At 33.1% G+C, this 20,380-nt stretch overlaps 1 protein-coding gene across 2 annotated transcripts in view; it reads left to right on the top strand.

Annotated features, from left to right (window-relative positions):
* The window catches only part of MIPOL1 (mirror-image polydactyly 1), a 299,590-nt gene that overhangs the window by 63,732 nt on the left and 215,478 nt on the right, over positions 1-20,380 (top strand). Inside the window, exons 4-6 of one of the 2 annotated variants that reach the window (XM_079912918.1) lie at positions 6,136-6,367; positions 7,914-8,049; positions 9,310-9,415. In XM_079912918.1, the coding sequence (XP_079769044.1) occupies positions 6,136-6,367; positions 7,914-8,049; positions 9,310-9,415 (474 nt within the window). Of the gene's footprint in view, positions 1-6,135; positions 6,368-7,898; positions 8,050-9,309; positions 9,416-20,380 lie in introns of both variants that reach the window. The other variant, XM_079912919.1, reaches the window with a different exon arrangement.

Genomic DNA, 20,380 nt, shown 5'->3' with positions numbered 1-20,380 from the left:
TGTTTTTCATTGAACAAAGTAGCATTTTATTTATTTTCCATGTTCATGTCTTCTGTTCTTTTAATAAGAAAATTTTTTCTTACTATATTTTATTTATTCTTACTACATTTTAATAAGAAAATCTTACTTTTAGCTAAGTAGATTCTTGCAAATAATAATAGCTAACATTTATTGAGTGGTATTCTGTACTGACACTTTTCCAAGAGATTATATAATTTAAATACTTTAATGCTCATAATAACCTTTTGAGGTAGGTGCTTTTATTATGTGCTTTTTACTGATAGGGAAATTGATGAGAGGTTTAGTAATTTGGTAAAGGTCATACAGCTGTGTGGTAGAGACAGAATTCAAACTCTGCAGTCAGTCTTCAGAGCCCATGCACTGTGGTTCTGCTTGGAAACTCTAAATACACCAGTATTCTACTTGGAAGGTCTAAACTTTGCTCTTGTACTCACTCATATTAAGTGGAACCACTATGATATGGCAGAAGTTTATTATGTCCTTCTTTTATGTTTGGGGAGAGAAAAGCCCATATATGCATCTGTGTGGAAAACTAACCGCCCCACACACATAAAGGAAGCAAATAGTCGGAAATATTTAGTAAAGGGAATAAAGAATATTTATACACACATACAGATAGATAATCTATGTGTAACTCAGTTAAGGAATTGGTTAGGAGCCACTAGCTGATGCTGTGTTGAAACTAATGTTTGTTTAGAAAAATTCTTAACCATTGAAAAAAAGACATTTGTTTAAAATGTGGGACTACTATAGTACTTCCATCATGAAATCAAATTTACACTTATTTAATAGCAAAAAGTGTCATATCATTTTGATGTTTTTACATAATGTAGTGATAGACAATATACAAAAGAAGCAATAAATATGAGGTTTTTGTTCTTTTTATATTTATAAAATCAGATGCTATGATATAAGTAATAACCTTTCCAAAAAAAGAATAGAGTGTAAAGAATTGGTGACCAATTATGTTAGCAAGTGTCAGAGAGCACATTAACAAATTGCTTCCTTTATGGTTCATTTTAGATACAAGTGCCCCTGAGTAGCACCTGCATCTGAAGGAGAGAGATCCATTTATTCAAATGTACCTGCCTATAGCACCTCCATTCCTCTTTCTCTTTCTGCCACTGAGCTCTCAGGTACCTGAGATGTTGCTATTCTGAGTAACCCCTGTAGGATCCCTAGAGACAATTCTAGCTCAACCACTCTGAAGAAACAGCTCTGTAAACAGTATTGACCCCACAGGGGACCATCAAATCCATTTACACAGATACCAGTTGTCACAAACTATTTACAAAGCCAGACAGAACAAAATTCCCCAGCCTCTAAGAATCCCTATTTGATTCTAGCCACCTCCTCACTTCTATATAGTAGTTGTGAAGTAACAGTTATTTTTGGCCATGAGTTATGATTTCTTGGGTAGCATCAATTTAACTGAGTATATTCAATTAATTCAATTCAGTCAGTTTAACTGACATTAATGTATAATTATCTGGAGAATTGAACTCAAAAGGGATCCTAAAGCTTTCTTTACTAGGTTAGGAAATAGTATAATGCTGTTAATTTTCTAGACTAAGGAACTGAGAATTTAGTAGCAACGCTAACATTGGGTTAGTTGACAATAGTAATACCTCCAGGAGTAAAGGGAGAATTTGTTAGATCTTGAAAATGATCCATTGGAAACAGTATGAAAGTCACTAGGGAGATACAGGGTCTTCAAAGCATATAATACAGCTGGCCTAGGCACATGTATTAAGTATTAGGATTCTAAAAAGTCTTTACTAAATTTACCCACTTTGCCCAGATGAATAAACTGTCTCTAACAGTAGCAGTAGGTGGCATTTGAGGAATAGTGAGTAATAATCTTCCATAACATCATTTTCAAATGGTCACAGGATAGGTTTACATGGCAGTGATAGCATTAAATAATAATAGCAAAAATTGGGGAATATATTTGGTTTGAAGTGGTTAAAATTCTTATGTCCAAATAATGCAGTGTGCCTGCAGAAGAGCAAATAAATAAAGGGATTGATAGTTGTCATAAAAAAATTTCCTGTTATTTGAGAAAAGAAAGTTAGATTTCATTGAATTATGAAGAAGAGATTAATAACTTATTCTATAAGTTCCTATGGAGAAGTGAATTTAAATAGTATTAATTCTGTTAGTCATAATGATGGAACAATTAACAATGACATTGATTCAACACTGAAGCAAATTACTAAAGAAAGTTACAGAGTTTCCATTTCAAACCATATGAGAGAGATAGAGAACAATCAATAGAATAGTTTTAGTTTAAACTTTCATCTGCTTAGAGATGAATTTGAATCAGAAGTGAATTGTTCTTTAAAACATTTATCTTATCTTTCTATTCGAATAGTGTATGAAACAGACCTATAATTTCACTTTTTGTTGCATTTTATTGGTATATTTCTAATGCAATTTTCTTTCAAGTGATGGGGTAATACAACATCTCAACTAAAGCTTTTAGTGGCATCATCCTGTTATCACTTGACAAAAGTCCTTCTTCTGGGACTGGAGTTTAGGAAAAATAATTGAAGACTGAGTTAGAGTAACTAAATACTATTGTATTCTCTTAGTTGGAGGAGGTACTAACTCAGAAATTGAATTTAAGTTGAGCTGTGAATAAGATAAAGAAAATTTGGTAAAATGAAGTGTGATACAGCAGTATCTTAAAATTTGACTTGAAAAGTCGAAGTGTTTCATGCCAGCAACTTACTCAAATGTTTCAGAAAAAATTATGTATGTGTAGGTAGACAGACATAGAATAAATAATAAAGCAAGCGTGGTAAAATGTTAACATTGAGGAATCTGGATGAAGGGTGTATAGTAATTCTTTGTACTATTTTTGCAACGTTTTTATAAGACTGGAATTGTTTCAAAGTAAAAAGATAGAAAGAAATGACTGTTAACTAACATCAGTCAGCTTTCTCATCTGGCTCTGTCTTCTTTAGCATGTTTATGCAGTCAGTGAAGTCTTTTGCATTTGTCTTTCATTTCTCCTCTCCATTTCTTGCCATTTTTCTGAATCACTTCAGTTTCTTGAAAGATGGCACTCCCTGTACCCTGATACCTTGATTTCCTCCTCTCCAAGTACCTTCATCATCAATCTATTTAACCAACACATTCCCAGGTCTACCACATCTTGGAATTCGTCTTTACAGTGTTACTCATTTTACAAGTTTTCACTCCTCAACTATACCATCTTGTCCTTCCAGAACAACAAATGTCTTTGTGTTTTTCCTAAAGCTATTTCTTCTCTTCTGTGCTCATTCTTCCTGTTCTCTTACTCTTATAGTCTGTCAGCTTTCTCTTTACTTCACCAAGCTCAAACTCTTTGACAGTTCATTACTTTGCATATTTCTGCTTGTCCTGTTTTGGAACAAATGCCTTTGTGAAATCTTCCATAGTCTTCCAGTAGAGCGTCCAAAAAACAGACCGGAAGGAAAATTTTATAAATCAGCTTTGTTTACTCTAAAGTAAAATTAAATTCTCAGTGGAAGAGTATGGATAGTTGTAGAGCAGGTTCCAAATATCTGGTGAACAGTTTCAGTTAGGAATCTAAAAACTTTTGCTACAGAGCAAGGATAGAAACATCCAGAAATGGAGCCAAATCATACAGTATGAATTCTTCAAAAATATTAAACATTTAAAATTAAAATCCAGAAGTGTGTTAGAACTTGATGAGTTTATTTTGATAATACTTCAGGGGGTTATAATTAGTAGGATACAGGAGGGATCAGTAAAGAGCCCTCTTATTGGGAAGGTTCCATGTCTGCTCTCAGTTTGGAGAATATACTACAGTCACAGGTTAAAAGGCAGTGATTTACAAGAGTTCAGGGATCATGAAATTTGACATTAGGTAAGCTGAAGTGAGAAAGAGAGCTGTAAATCTAGTAACCAAATAACAATATAGTTATCAGGGATGGGGTAAAGTAAGCACTCACAGGTTAGAAATAAAAAACTGAAAGAAGAGAGATGCTGCACTAGACCCAGAAATAGAGAGTTGAAAACATGGGACAAGTTGCAGATAATGGTAAGTTTGGTCTCAAAAACAGGTCACAGAGTCAAGACTTAAGATTCTGAAGCAATTGATAAGGTGTTGTCATGGGGAACTGGGGGCTTTTTCTAGCTGGCAATGCTCCTTGGCTTATCCTTTTACCTTTTGGAGAATCTTTGTACCTCATAAACTGGAGAATAGCATAGAGCCTAATAATTATCTTCTGATATGCCCCTGGAGACAACTTTTGTTATTTTGATACTGTTTTCCATAGCTATTTATAATTTTCTTTCTTTGAATTGCCTATAAAGTTATATGTTAGTGTTAAAAAAGCATGGCCTGTTAATGATAGTGGTATTCCTTAGTGTCCATTTATAAAATTTTATAATACCTCATTCAGATTTGGGGGGCACTAATACCAGCCTATTCTAGAAAAGTAGCATGATGAACATCTAAAGCAAATTAAGTGTTTGTTTTGTTTTGTTTTTTGCGGTACGCGGGCCTCTCACTGTTGTGGCCTCTCCCGTTGCGGAGCACGGGACGCGCAGGCTCAGCGGCCATGGCTCACGGGCCCAGCCGCTCCGCGGCATGTGGGATCTTCCCGGACCAGGGCACGAACCCGTGTCCCCTGCATCGGCAGGCGGACTCTCAACCACTGCACCACCAGGGAAGCCCAAATTAAGTGTTTTGAAATGTCAAGAATCAACAAATAATATTCAGATACCTATATTTGTTAAAGTTTAAAACAAAATATAATGAAATTTCATAGATACATCATAGTATGTAATTATGATAGCACCTTCTCCCAGTTTATTCCCACAAACACGGGGAAATAGACAGTAATTGACCAAAAATGAATGGTTTCTGATCTAGCATTCAGCCACCAATAAGATAACGTCCAGGACTTGGAGTTTATGACTGGCTCTACCTAATTTCAGCATATATGTAAGCAAAGAATTTCTTCTTAAAGAATGAGTACCTTATTTATGTTTCCCATTTGTTTTTACTCTAAAACTACTCTTCTTCTGCCTCAAAGGGATTTTAAGTTTGTCAAGTTAAGGCATCATCAACAAGTAGGTGAGATTCATGAGATTCACCTGCTTTTAAAAGTTGAAGAATTATTTCTGTTGGAAATAATAAAAGTCCTAGTTACAATCAGTATTTGTGCCTGTTGATCTGATTTACTGGTTAAAAGAGTTTGTTTTGTGTACTTGCTTGTGTGTCATTTTCTCCCCAGAATTTCACTATAACATCAGATACATACTCTTCCTTTGAAATAGCTATTATTTACTAGTTACTGCTTAAAATAACTAATATTTATGAGATAGCCAGGCATTACAAAATATACTCTAGTGTATAATACATATCTGATAAAATGGAAGTTAAAAATAATTCTCCTTATATTATTTCCATTTTTATATGATGATGATTACAAAAATAATAGCTAACACTTATTGATGTGCCAAACACTAGGCCAGGCACTTTGCATTCGTTAATTCTTAATTCAGTTAATCCTTACAACAACTCAAGTAAGTACTGTTATGTGTCCATTTTGCAAACCAGAATCTGAGGTATGGAAGGGTAAGGTAATTTCCCCAAAGTTATGTGCTTGGCAAAGCCAGAATTTTAACTCAGTCCAATACCCAAATTCCATGCACATTATCATTTCACTGTAATCAGTTAACTTATTGCATCCTATTTTTCAAAATCTAGCAAAGAAAAGTTAATGTAGAAAATAATAACCTCTAAGTCAGTGGTTCCCACCCTTGATTGTATACTGGAATCATGTGATCACTCCCAGAGATTTTGATTTAATTAGTAGAAGATGTGGCCTGAGCTTGAGGATTTTTAAAAACTCCTCAGTTGATGTGCACTTAAGGTTGTAAACCACTGTCCTAAATGCCCACTGACTGTGGAAATGGAAATATTTGTGGCAAAATCACCCTGTACATGTTTGTCTGATAACAATAGGAGTAAGGTTAGTAAGTGCATATTTAAAGCTGTGAGAGCTCTTATTTCCACAAAAATATTCATTTGATTGATTTAATATGTAACGATGGTGTTTCATATCTCATGTTTTTGTTTTGTTTTAAATGCAGACGTAACCCATGGTTATCTTGAACAAGAGACCATGGGGAGAAACAAAAGTACACAGCCAGATGAGCAACTGCCTGTGAATTCTAAGGGAAGCATGCATCAGAAATCCAATGAATTAGTTAATGAAGCTACATGTGAGGGCATAGAATCGCCAGAGCAGAGATCAAGGAATTTTCAAGTCATCAGTCCTCGTCTAGGTGATGAGACAGCTTACTGCACTACAGAAAAGTCCAAGTGAGTGCTAGCAGCCTTAGATTTAGAAAGTAAGAATTGGGAGAACTCTTCCTTCCTTCCTCCCTCTCTCTGTCCCTCCCTTTCTTCTTTTTGATGTGGCCTAAATTTGACATATCATTAACTTATTAGAATTTGAGGAATCTAATACTAGAGTTCTCTACTATTTTCATTACATTAATATAATGTGTCTAAATCACTGAGTGAAAAAGCACAAGGTGAGTTTGAATGAAGGTCATGAGGTTTTATATTGTTTTGTTGAATATTATTTTAAGTGACCTTTCATTAAGGATCTGGAAATAGCTACTAAGTTGATATTACATGGGATATTATTCATCAGAGCTATAACCTGGCAGCTCCAAGACAAAATAAGCCCAAAGATATGATTTGATTTTGGTCAGCGCTGTTCTTCATTTAAATGAATTTGAATGCTTTTAGAAGGGTTGTCTACTCTCCCATTTACCTTCCTTATTATTTTACATTCTGTAGTTTCTACCCATTCACTTTATGTAGCTACCTATTTCATGAAGGGATTTGAATTTTGACACCTGTCACTTTTACCTACGGGAGAAAAGCACTTTGGTAATTAGTCATGTACTATGAAAATACTGCTAAATTTAAAGATTCTCAATGACTAATATAATTTATAACTATATTGAAATATAAATATTATGTTTTCAGTCCAGACAAAAATCATATTTTATGGAATACTTTTTAACGGAGTTTTACATAGGAATAGCTATTTCTATTTACTTAAAAATTATGAAATTACTATATTAATGAATATTAATATATAATGAAGTGGATATATTAATATGTTCCACTTTCTTGGCAATCAGTTATATTCTTACCAAAGTGTAGTTTGGAGTACATTTTTGGGGAGTAGGGATGAATGAAGAGGTGATAAACTTTATAACCACGTGGGAAAAGTAAATAATAGAGATTAGGCTAAAAGAGATCATCTCTTTTCCCTTCCCTTCCTTTATAGTACTTGCTAACAAGTTAATATTGTTCTCAAATAGCATACACATTGTAAAAAAATTTTTTTTGCTTAAAGGTTACAGGAATAGGTTTTCATTTTTAATGTTGCGAATTTAATAATGAAAATATGATATTCCGTCAATTATAATGAAAAAATATTTATTGTTCCTATTTTCAGAAAAGTAAGAAATGTATCTAGAGCCCTGACAAGAAGTACAAATTGAATTAACATTCACAAGCCCTTAAAAACTGCATTCTTTAAGTATACTGAACCATGAATCTCTAGACATTACTAAATACTTTTCACAGATTTAGCTCTCCCTGTGAAATTGATACATTAGCACCTCTGTGATGTATTGTATATTAGCACCTCTGTGAAATTGCAATGTTTAGTCTTTTTCATCCATAGTATTTTCTTAACAGTGCATAACAAGAAAAAATTTAAATTAAGTAACTTTACATACTTACTGTTAAAATTAAATGTTTCCCCCATTTGAAGTGTAAAATGTATAGATCCTATATAGTTGAAATTATATGTATATTGTTTTAATAGTTTTCTTTATTACAGCATTATGGAACATAGAAATAATGATTTGCATTACAAATGTATGATTCCTTGTCAAGTTACTTCAGACTTAAATAAAGAGGAGACAATAGGATTGCTTCTCAAAGAATTGGACATTCTCAAAGCAAGCAATAAAAAGGTACAATATAGGAAGTCTGATGATTGTACAGTATACTTTTAGCTATTGACCTTCTAAGTTTGCTTTGTCACTCATCATAATTCAGTTTTATTGTGTACTTTAATCCTTTAACAGTAGCTTTATGCTGTTGCCATACCATGCCATTCACGGTATGATTGAGTTGAGACATGAGCTGTGAAAAGCAATTTCTTTGGTTTCCTGCCTTGGTGGCTTGCAATATCACTTCCTTTTTCATAGATCTGTGGTACCTAAAAAATTCAAATTTTACTTCATTGGTTTCATGTTACTTTCTTAACTTTTTTTTCTTTTTTTTAGTAGTACCTGTGCCCTGTATTTCATCTCAATAATATATGTAAACTTTAAAGTAGCAAGGCTTGGAAATATTGTCATTTACCTTGTGTTATCTTATACTGCTACATTTTGTCCAATCCAATTTGTCATGTCATGTTTTATCTTTTTTGACTCTTTTTCTAGTTACATTCCTTTGAGCTTTAAATAATGTTCGTTTTCTATGCCTGCCTTCTTTTTTTTTAACCTCTACATACTTTTCTGATTCTAATATTCTAGTTGTTTGACCTAATCAAACTGAAGCATGATGTTAAGAATGTTGATCATGTCTGACGGAAAACAGCATAAATGACATAAATGGAGGGAGAAATTAAAAAGAAAACATTTGGAGGGATCCTGTATGAAAGTCTGAGATATTTTCTGTATTTTCATTTACCAGCTGTTTATTACATGCCAATTATGAGCCAGGTGCCAATGCCAATTTAAATGGAATATGATGGCATAGCATTCTCAAAGGGATATTTGTATCAAATATTAAGATTATTATCTTAATTAATTTTGTTTCAAAATATTAAAATTACTAAGAGAAGCTATAATTTGTGCTACCCATTATTTTATTATGATAGTCCCTTCCAAGTCTTTTGCTTTAAGACAAAAGAATGGATCAGATTGCTTTTTGCTGCAGTAGTTATTTTTAATAATAATGTTCTTCCTTCTTTAATTTCATTTGCCTATACACACACATAAAATTAAGTATATATTAAAATGTTTTTATAATTTCTATGTCATTTCAGGTAATTATTATTTTATAAAATATCTTAAATTTTTTTTTCCCCTGGAGTTATGTATTCAGTAAGTTAATACAGTTATTCTATAAGGGTCTAGAGAAAAGCAAAAATTATCTTTGGGATTAATTATATTTGTGCAAGAAATTTATTAGTAAGAATCTCTGTTTATTTCAATGTGTTTTAGCTTCAAGAAAAACTGACTAAAGAAGATGAAGAACAGAGAAAACTAAAGCTTAAACTGGAACTCCAAGAAAAAGCAACAGAAGCTCAAATTGCTGAAAAAACAGCAGGTATAGTAGATCAGTATTAACATACGGCATTCAAAATCATACACAAGGTTATTATCTGATGTGGCTTGGTGAATAGTAGCAAACTCGCTTATTTGTCAAAGGAGGGAAAGCTCTGTCTTCTTTCTTTCTTTTTTTTTTTGCCTGCTTAGAAAATAGGTGGCTTTAACATCCTGGTACTGGTATTAGTGAGAGCTTTACCTGTATTCATACTGATTTGGGCATTAAATTCATTGTTAACACCATGTCAATCCAATCACAAAAAGGTTGTTTGTTTTGTTGGAAGGGCCTGAACAAACAAGGGGAAATAATGATTACCAGTGCCTCTACCTTTCAACCAGCAGTTCACATACCACTTATTGTTTTAGCTTGTTGAGAGGAAATACTTCTCCTTTGTATGAAGATAGTCATATATTCATTGCCAGTGAAAACCTACATTTGATTCAAAAATCTGTTTTGTGCAGTTAATTAATTTTCATCTGATGACGTGGATGATGATGAAGATAATGTTTGCCCTGAAAAGATCTTTCCCTGAAGATAATGTTTTCTGGTAAAAGGTTGCCAGAGTTTAAGATTATAAATGAATGCCTGAAATGTTTTGGAGTCTGTCTTCATTCACAGGTCATGGCAAGAAGAAAATTTGTAAAATGTATCTGTGATGTGTTACAGATATGATCAGGTGATTCTCAGTTGTCTCTGATGGACTCTGTCTCTCCCTCTCTACAGTTTATATATTATCCCTGTGACTCTCTTCCTCACACTGTTTTAGTGTGTTAAGAAAAGAGATATTTCATAGAATAGTAGAAATTAGCATTCAGAGGCATTTTATAGATCCCTTATTTTAACATTTTTATGTCAATTGGAATGCTTTTAAAAAGTAATTGTATTTTGTGATTAGTTTGAAGTTATAATCATACTTTATAAATCACTTAACCTGGGACTTTGCTGGTGGCACAATGGTTAAAAATCCATCTGCCAACGCAGAGGACACTGGTTCAAGCCCTGGTCCAGGAAGATCCCACATGCCTGGGAGCAACTAAGCCTGTGTGCCACAACTACTGAGCCTGTGCTCTAGAGCCCACGAGCCACAACTACTGAGCCCGCGAGCCACAACTACTGAAGCCTGTGTGCCACAACCACTGAAGTCTGTGCTCCTCAACAAGAGAAGCCACTGCAATGAGAAGCCCACACACACCAATGAAAAGTAGCCCCCACTCGCCTCAACCAGAGAAAGCCCACTTGCTGCAAGGAAGACCCAACGCGGCCATACATACATACATAAAAAATTTAAAAAAATAATAAACCACTTAACGTGGTTGCATATGAAAGAATTCTGGTGTTTTAGGTCAGAGAAATGATTAACAGATACTGTCTGTCTTCAAAATATTACTGTGCAAAGTAGAACATCGCCATGAAAATATAACTATATAAATAAGATGATCATAAATAAATAACTCCAACCAAATACCAGATGGTTGTTTTTCTATTATGTTAAACTACTATGAATTTTTTGTTTCATTTTTAGTGGGGAAATATGAGAGTAATATATTTTAAGGAAAATTAACAGTATGTTAAAAATGAATAATTCAAATATAAATTTAGAACAATTTAGAAGTTTCTTGGCTTTTTATAATCAAATATGTATACTAATCGCTGAAATGGTATTACAAGAAGTACATTTGTTTTAAGGTGTTTGCATTATAATTTAACTTTGTATGTGTCTTAACAGATGTATTTTAATAAGATTTAGGCCATTGTGATTTATTGTAAATCATGAATTCATATATCTGCGTAGCTCATTTATCTCTTGGAGGGGAAAGAACATTAAGCATTAATATTTACTCTTTAAGCTTTTGTGTAATATAGCTAATCATATACTTTACATATTAACTTATTGGTATATATTTAAGGGTTTCCCTATTACTAAACAGTATGAATCACACATGCATAAAATGGAAAGAATTTGATTACTTTATGATTCTTGTTAACATCAAATTCTTCTCATTAATGACAAAATACTATTTCAATAAATGTTGAATGTTTGAAAGATGTTTTGGATATTTTTATAGCTTCCTAAATTGATGAAAATAGTAGTGCTATATAGTTTCTCTGGAGCTAAGCAATCCTAAAGAAACATGTCCAACCATTTAGTTACAAAAATGGCTCAAGGACTTCCCTGGTGATGCAGTGGTTAAGAATCCACCTGCCAATTCAGGGGACACGGGTTTGAGCCCTAGTCTGGGAAGATTCCACATGCCGCGGAGCAACGAGGCCCATGTGCCACAACTACTGAGCCTGCACTCTAGAGCCCGTGAGCCACAACTGCTGAGCCCATGTGCCACAGCTACTGAAGCCCGCATGCCTAGAGCCTGTGCTTCACAACAAGAGAAGCCACCACAATGAGAAGCCCGCGCACCGCGACGAAGAGTAACCCCCACTCGCCGCAGCTAGAGAAAGCCTGTGTGCAGCAACGAAGACTCAATGCAGCCAAAAATAAATAAATTTAAAAAAAAGAAAAAAATGACTCAAAATTTAAATCCCCTAAGTTTTTTAAAGTATAAATTTTCAAAATGTATCTTTACTTTTTAATGTTTTAGTTCTATCTTATTAAAAAACTTGAAGATATTTTACTTTTAACCTTAGAATTATTATTATAATACGTCAAAAGAAAAAAGCTGGATTGTTTAAGAAATCCATTGGTTTGAAACTACAGGAAATTTATAAACTGACTCTTGGTAACTCTTGAACTTTTTCATATTTTCTCATTATACATGAATTTTTTTAAAGTTTATCTTAGAAAAGCTAATCTTGAAAAAGCTTATCTCCTACCTGATCAGTAGTAAGTGCAATCAAAAAGCTAAACACAATAACAAAAAAAAGTATGTTACTACCCTCATAGAAAGAGGAACATTATGGTACTATGAGTACATGTGATAAATGTTTTATTTAGTCATATGAAAGAACAAAGAATCCACACAAGCATGGATATTTGTTTCTATCACTGCTCATTTTTATATTCAAAATAAACATGTATTTGCTAAAGTATATTACAAATGTGCATACACATACAAGTATTATAGTATACTTAAGCAGAATATAAAATGTTTTAAAAGTCAAAATATTCCACATTAAAAGAAATACATGCTAAAACATCTGAACATTGGAAATTGCAAATAGGATACAAAAATGTATGTCTATAGGTTTTTCAAATAAACTTAATTAAAATATGAGGTATTCTAAGGAAATAGCCATTTTCTTTGAGTATATTAAATGTAAAGATTTATATATATATAAGAATATTCATATCAGTATAAGTTATGATAGCAATAGAATTAGAATCAATCGAATAATAAGGCAATGGTTAAATAAATTCAGGTATCTTTATGGTATGAGACATTGTTCAGTAATTTAAAAACGTTTTTAAAGAATATTTAATGATATGAAAAAACTTTATGAATTAAAGTTAAGTGAAAGAAGTAGGGGGAAGCTGTATTTATAATTTTTGTTAAAAAACTATATACACATGTATATAATATAAAATGAGAGTCAAACTTTAATAGTGTTAATGGGTGTATAAATGCTTCAATTAACAGGATTTTTTTCTGCCTTTTCAGGTTTTCTGCAGTGATTTAGTATTAGAAAAAGTAATGTTACTTTTAAAAGATGTGATTTTGTTTTAAGTTACTTGCTCACTAATCTTAAAATAATTCCTGTGATAGGTTCGACACATAAAGGTTACATAAACCAACATCTTATGAAATCCATGTGATGGCTTTGATCAGATCTTGCCATTTTACCTGTGCCACTTTTCTTGTCCTTCAGATTTCTCCCTTTTTTACTTTTATGTCTTTATTATGTAACTTATGTATATGTTAGTCCAACTTGTCTCCGCAGCTGATTGTATAATTTATAAGAATAAGAATCTTGTATAATCAAAACCGCATAAAACAAAATGTTCCCAGTACTTTGTGAGACAGGTTGAAACAATGGGAAGACTATAAGCCTTGGAATCAGATGCACTAAGGTTCAAGTCACAGTCTTGACACTTAATACCGACCATGTGCCTTTGGGCAAGTTACTTAGCCTCTCCAGGTTTACTTCCTCCCATGTAAGATGTAAATATTAACTAATTTACCAGATTATTTTAAGGATTAGAGACAAGGTATAGAGGCACCTAGGATATAACTGGTACTCAGTGAATTATAGCTAATATTAATATTTGATTATTTTTATCTTTATGAAATTCTTAAATCTTTGAGATTTATGCTAATATATTTCAGAAGTCATGAAAAAATTTTTGTTCTGTTTAGCTTTTAATTTAAGTTCATAGTTCACTGTTAATTTTAAAAGAGAAATAAACAGAAAAGTGAAACAAAAAAGTTTGAAACGAAGGATTGGATGATGAGAAAAATTACCATTGAGATATATATATTTATTAGCATTTATTACATTTTCCTTAAACATGAATCTGAAATAAAAGAAATGGGATGCACAGAATTTGGGTTTTAATCTAATATATACCTATGATAAACCTTTGTGTAGACTATTACAACAGCATTTCCTTTGTTTCCCTGTTAGTTTTACGTAATGTGAATACTATCATTATAGTGTGATCTCATGAGAGTTGGAAACTCCATTGTGTCCTACGTCATGATAAAATCTCAAATGGTTGACCTTTTTACCTTCCCCTACTTTTTTGACATCACCATCATCATCATCACCACCATCTATACTGTTTTTATTAGGTGCTTAATAGGGACTATGCTAACTTCTTTAAAAATTAAAGAAATATTTATTGAGGGGTTTTTATGTACTAGGCACTGTGCTAGGCACTGAATATGCATCAGCAAATAAAACAGATTTGGTATTTCAAACATGTCTTTTTGTTTGCAGTCACTTCTCATTCATAATACGCATTGTAGTAGATAGTGGTTAAATGCTTAGACTTTGGATTGAGACCTTTGTTCTAATCTTTCTACTGTTTATCATGTGTAAATGACAGCCTCACTAAGATTTGGTTAAAACCTACCTTATGGTTTGGTGACGTTTAAGTGAGAAAATGTTTGTGAAGTACTTAACCCATTAGAAAGCACTCAATAAATGGTAGTTATGATGATAAGGTGATGATGTCACCATCGTGTTTTCTCAAGACTTCTTGATCTAATAGGGGGCATATCAAAGTGTAACTAACATAAATAACTATCTCGTAGCTACTTATATATGGTTTTGTTTCACAAAGAATTGATATGTATTCCTTGTTAAAAATATATTTTACTTACTTCATCTTATCCACACAGGTTTTAGTTTTCCTTGACTTTCAGAATTAACCTTATTTAGAAAGTTTGAAAATATGAAAAAATATTTTACATCTCTACAAAAAAGAAAATAAAGGAATTTGATAAGTAGGTCTTATGTTTTAACTCATTAAATTATATATGTGGATAATATGATTTGTAAATTATTGGCATGTATGACTTTCAAGATACTAGGGCATGTTTTAGAGAAGCACAACTGAAACATTGTCTCTGTCCTTTAGGTAAATGTCTTTTCTCATCTAAATAAAATGATTAAACCATAAATGCTTCAAAAATTCTTTTATTTAAATTAAGTTTGACAGTGAGAGATAGTATTGTATGACCTGATCTGAATCCATTTAATTTAATCACTCTTAGGTGAGTGACGTGGTTATAACTTTTAAAAATAATTTGTTTAATTAAGCCTTTCTTTTTTCTGAAACAGTCTCAGTGGGCATTGTCTAGTGTTTAATGTCTCTTAATTTTTATTAATCTATTGCATTTACAGTATACAGATGTGTAAATTTTTACACAAGAGTATTTATTTAAATAGTTTTTGTTATCTTGTGATATTTAAAATATTTATATTTCTTTAAAAGCTTTATATTTCTATTTCTTAAATGCTCACTTTAGAGTCTCTGCTGTATATGTTAGTTATTTTTCTTTCTTGCATGTCATCCATTAAAGATTAGCTGTGGAAGCTTGGAGCATGGAGAGATTATGAATGACAGAACAACTCCTGTAGAATAATAATCAGATTTTGGTATTTAATGCTGTTTGACTTTTGCAGACACATTTCTTATTAACCTTTGGTACAAAGAGAAATCCACGTTCCTGATATCTCATGGAGAAGATGAATTTGAGATCCTCTTCCAATTAAACTGAAATAAGGCCAATATTGGGTTTTAGTCAAAAGAACTCCTTAGTTCTTTAAGTCTTATATTTATATAAATCAATCTATCTATCTATCTATCTATTTATCTTAGTTACATTTTACATATAATTCAGTGGTTACATAATTTGCTTAGTTAGCATACTGTACTGATTCTGCAAGCGTTTAATCTGCTTTTTCTCTTTAAACATAGATTCTTCCCTGGGCACTCATATTTAGACTGACTTGTAAATAAAAAAAAAATTGTTAAGCCCTTCTTATTACAGAGAATGTTCTTTTATTTTTGGTAGAGACGAGATGAGTTTAATGTTATTGTCCAAAGCATCAGAACATAGAATCCCTGAAACGTATAACTTAAGTTTTTCTATTCAGGTTAACATGTAAATGTTAAAAGCATAGGTATGTAATCTACTGTTATAGCAAATATATTAAGACATCCCAACTAATTAACATGGAAAAATAAAAATTGTTATGTAATAGAAAATGTTTACATTGTTCTCTTGTAAAAAAAAATCTGTTACCATATATCATATCTCAAATGATGCTGACCATATAATGATTAAGAAGAACAAGAGTCAGTTCTATATATCAGAAAAACAGAAAATAGCGTAATACTTGCTTTTAAGAAATAATGCACAATGGAATACCATTTTTCTGTATATAAATGGGCATTAATAAAATATGTTAGTCTTTAACACTTAAATGGCATAACAGTATTAATATAATGGAGCATTACATGTATCTATCTATATATTTTTTTAATTTCGAAGGAAAAAGGATTTCAAGAATATAGCTAGTCATTTCAGATAAAAACAAAAAGTCCCATCTCTGTGAAATACAGCAGTTAGAAATATTGATAGATAGAATGCTGATTATATTATTATCTTCGGCTGTAGAATCCTATAAGTATGAAAATTATAATGAGTGCCAGGTCAAATAATGCTTACAGGTAGAGTATGGCCAATTTTGTAACATGAGATCACATTATAATGATAGTATTCACATTATATAAAAACTAACAGGGAAGCAAAGGAAATGCTGTTGTAACGGTCTACATGGTTTATCATAGGTATATATTAGATTAAAACCCAAATTCTGTGCATCCCATTTCTTTTATTTCAGATTCACGTTTAAGTAAAATGTAATAAATGCTAATATATATATATATATATATATATATATATATATATCTCAATGGTAATTTTTCTCATCATCCAATCCTTCGTTTCAAACATTTTTGTTTCACTTTTCTGTTTATTTCCCTTTTAAAATCTATTAACAATGAACTATGAATTTAAATTAAAAGCTAAACAGAACAAAAATCTTTTCAAGGGCTTCCCTGGTGGCACAGTGGTTGAGAGTCCGCATGCTGATGCAGGGGACACGGGTTCGTGCCCCAGTCCGGGAAGATCCCACATGCTGCGGAGCGGCTGGACCCGTGAGCCATGGCCGCTGAGCCTGCACGTCCGGAGCCTGTGCTTCTCAATGGGAGAGGCCACAACAGTGAGAAGCCCACGTACCGCAAAAAAAAAAAAAATAAATAAAATATCTTTTCATGACTTCTGACATCAAAGATTTAAGAATTTCATAAAGATAAAAAATAATGAAATATTAATATTAGCTACAATTCACTGAGTAGCAGTTATATCCTAGGTGATTCTATACATTGTCTCTAATCATTAAAATAATCTGGTATATTAGTTAATATTTACATCTTACATGGGAGGAAGTAAACCTGGAGAGACTTATAAATAACTTGCCCAAAGGCACATGGTCAGTACTAAGTGTCAAGACTGTGACTTGAACCTTAGTGCATCTGATTCCAAGGCTTATAGTCTTCCCATTGCTTCGATCTGTCTCACAGAGCAAAAGAGAGAAACCATTATAAATAACAATAACCAATTCTAAAGAGGAAATGATCTTGGAAAAAGTTTAGGTAGCAGTTATGTTTCACTGAATTTTCATATTGGTATCTGTTAAAATTTAAAGTAGAAACTCTGTGCAGAAAATAAGTTAAATACCCCTTAATAGTATATTTCAAAAGTGCATAACATTATTGATACTGATTTTAACACTTCAGGGATAAGCTTATCTCTTTTATATTAAAATTTATAGCTCTAAGTGAATTTGGTAAAGTAGCAGGATACAAAATTAATGCACAGAAAACTCTGGCATTCCTATACACTAATGATGAAAAATCTGAAAGAGAAATGAAGGAAACACTCCCATTTACCACTGCAACAAAAAGAATAAAATACCTAGGAATAAACCTACCTAAGGAGACAAAAGAGCTGTATGCAGAAAACTAAGACACCGATGAAAGGAATTAAAGATGATACAAACAGCTGGAGAGATATACTATGTTCTTGGATGGGAAGAATCAACATTGTGAAAATGACTCTACTACCCAAAGCAATCTACATAGTCAATGCAATCCCTATCAAACTACCAATGGCATTTTTCACAGAACTAGAACAAAAAAATTTCACAATTTGTATGGAAACACAAAAGACCCCGAATAACCAAAGCAATCTTGAGAAAGAAAAATGGAGCTGGAGGAATCAGGCTCCCAGAATTCAGACTATACTACAAAGCTACAGTAATCAAGACCACATGGTACTGGCACAAAAACAGAAATATAGATCAATAGAACAGGATAGAAAGCCAAGAGATAAACCCACACACATATGGTCACCTTATCTTTGATAAAGGAGGCAAGAATATACAGTGGAGAAAAGACAGCCTCTTCAATAAGTGGTGCTGGGAAAACTGGACAGCTACATGTAAAAGAATGAAATTAGAACACTCTCTAACACCATACACAAAACTAAACCCAAAATGGATTAAAGACCTAAATGTAAGGCCAGACAGTATCAAACTCTTAGAGGAAAACATAGGCAGAACACTCTATGACATAAATCACACCAAGATCCTTTTTGACCCACCTCCTAGAGTAATGGAAATAAAAACAAAAATAAACAAATGGGACCTAATGAAACTTAAAAGCTTTTGCACAGCAAAGGAAAACATAAACAAGACGAAAAGAAAGACAACCCTCAGAATGGGAAAAAATATTTGCAAATGAAGCAACTGACAAAGGATTAATCTCCAAAATTTACAAGCAGCTCATGCAACTCAATATCAAAAAAACAAACAACCCAATCCAAAAATGGGCAGAAGATCTAAATAGACATTTCTCCAAAGAAGATATACAAACTGCCACCAAACACATGAAAGGATGCTCAACATCACTAATCATTAGAGAAATGCAAATCAAAACTACAATGAGGTATCACCTCACATCGGTCAGAATGACCATCATAAAAAATCTACAAGCAATAAATGCTGGAGAGGTTGTGGAGAAAAGGGAACCCATGGGAATGTAATGGGAATGTAAATTGATACAGCCACTATGGAGAACAGTATGGAGGTTCCTTAAAAAGCTAAAAATAGAGCTACCATACGACCCAGCAATCCCACTACTGGGCATATACCCTGAGAAAACCAGGATTCAAAGAGTCATGTACTACAGTGTTCATTGCAGCACTATTTACAATAGCCAGGACATGGAAGCAACCTAACTGTCCATCGACAGATGAATGAATAAAGAAGATGTGGCACATATATACAGTAGAATATTACTCAGCCATAAAAGGAAAGGAAATTGAGTTATTTGTAGTGAGGTGGATGGACCTAGAGTCTGTCATACGGAGTGAAGTCAGTCAGAAAGAGAAAAACAAATACCGTACGCGAATACATATATATGGAATCTAAAAAAAAAAAATGGTTCTGAAGAACCTAGGGGCAGAACAGGAATAAAGATGCAGACGTAGGGCTTCCCTGGTGGCGCAGAGATTGTGAATCCGCCTGCCGATGCAGGGGACACGGGTTCGTGCCCCGGTCCGGGAAGATCCCACATGCCGCGGAGCGGCTGGGCTCGTGAGCCATGGCCGCTGGGCCCGCGCGTCCGGAGCCTGTGCTCCGCAACGGGAGAGGCCACAACAGTGAGAGGCTCGCGTACCACAAAAAAAAAAAAAAAAAAAAGAAAGATGCAGACGTAGAGAATGGACCTGAGGACACAGGGAGGGGGAAGGATAAGCTGGGATGAAGTGAGAGAGTAGCATTGGCATATATACACTACCAAATGTAAAATAGATAGCTAGTGGGAAGTAGCCACATAGCACAGGGAGATCAGCTCAGTGCTTTGTGACCACCTAGAGGGGTGGGATAGGGAGGGTGGAAGGGAGACACAAGAGGGTGGGGGTATGGGGATATATGAGTACATAGAGCTGATTCACTTTGTTTTACAGCAGAAAGTAACACAACATTGTAAAGCAATTATACTCCAATAAATGTAAAAAAATTTATAGCTCTAATATCGATATATTAGAGGTATGAATGTAAAAAGCACATTTTTAGAAAGTGTTCTTATATAGTCTTTGAGTTATCTGTACTCAATACATGTATATAATGATTGCGAGTTTTGCTAAAAAGAGTTACTGGTTTATATTTTTGCTACTTAAAGTCACAATTTTGTATAATTTTCTAATCAAGCTTTAGCAGTTTCTATACTCTTGGTAAGTATAAATTTATAGCAGCTTTACAGAGGAAAATTTTAAAACATGTAAAGAGCTTAGAAAACTTTTTTAATGTAATAATCATACTTCTAGGAATTTTCCTTAGTAATTAACTGTGTATATACATAAAGATTTGTGTACAAAGATGTTCATTACAGTGTTGTTTATATAGTGAATAATTGGAAATGGTGTTTATCTGATTTTA

Source organism: Stenella coeruleoalba (genome assembly GCF_951394435.1).
Source record: "Stenella coeruleoalba genome assembly, chromosome: 2".
Taxonomy (NCBI): Eukaryota; Metazoa; Chordata; class Mammalia; order Artiodactyla; family Delphinidae; genus Stenella; species Stenella coeruleoalba.
Note: the sequence above shows the minus strand (reverse complement) of the source record. Positions and strands in the feature narration are given on the sequence as shown.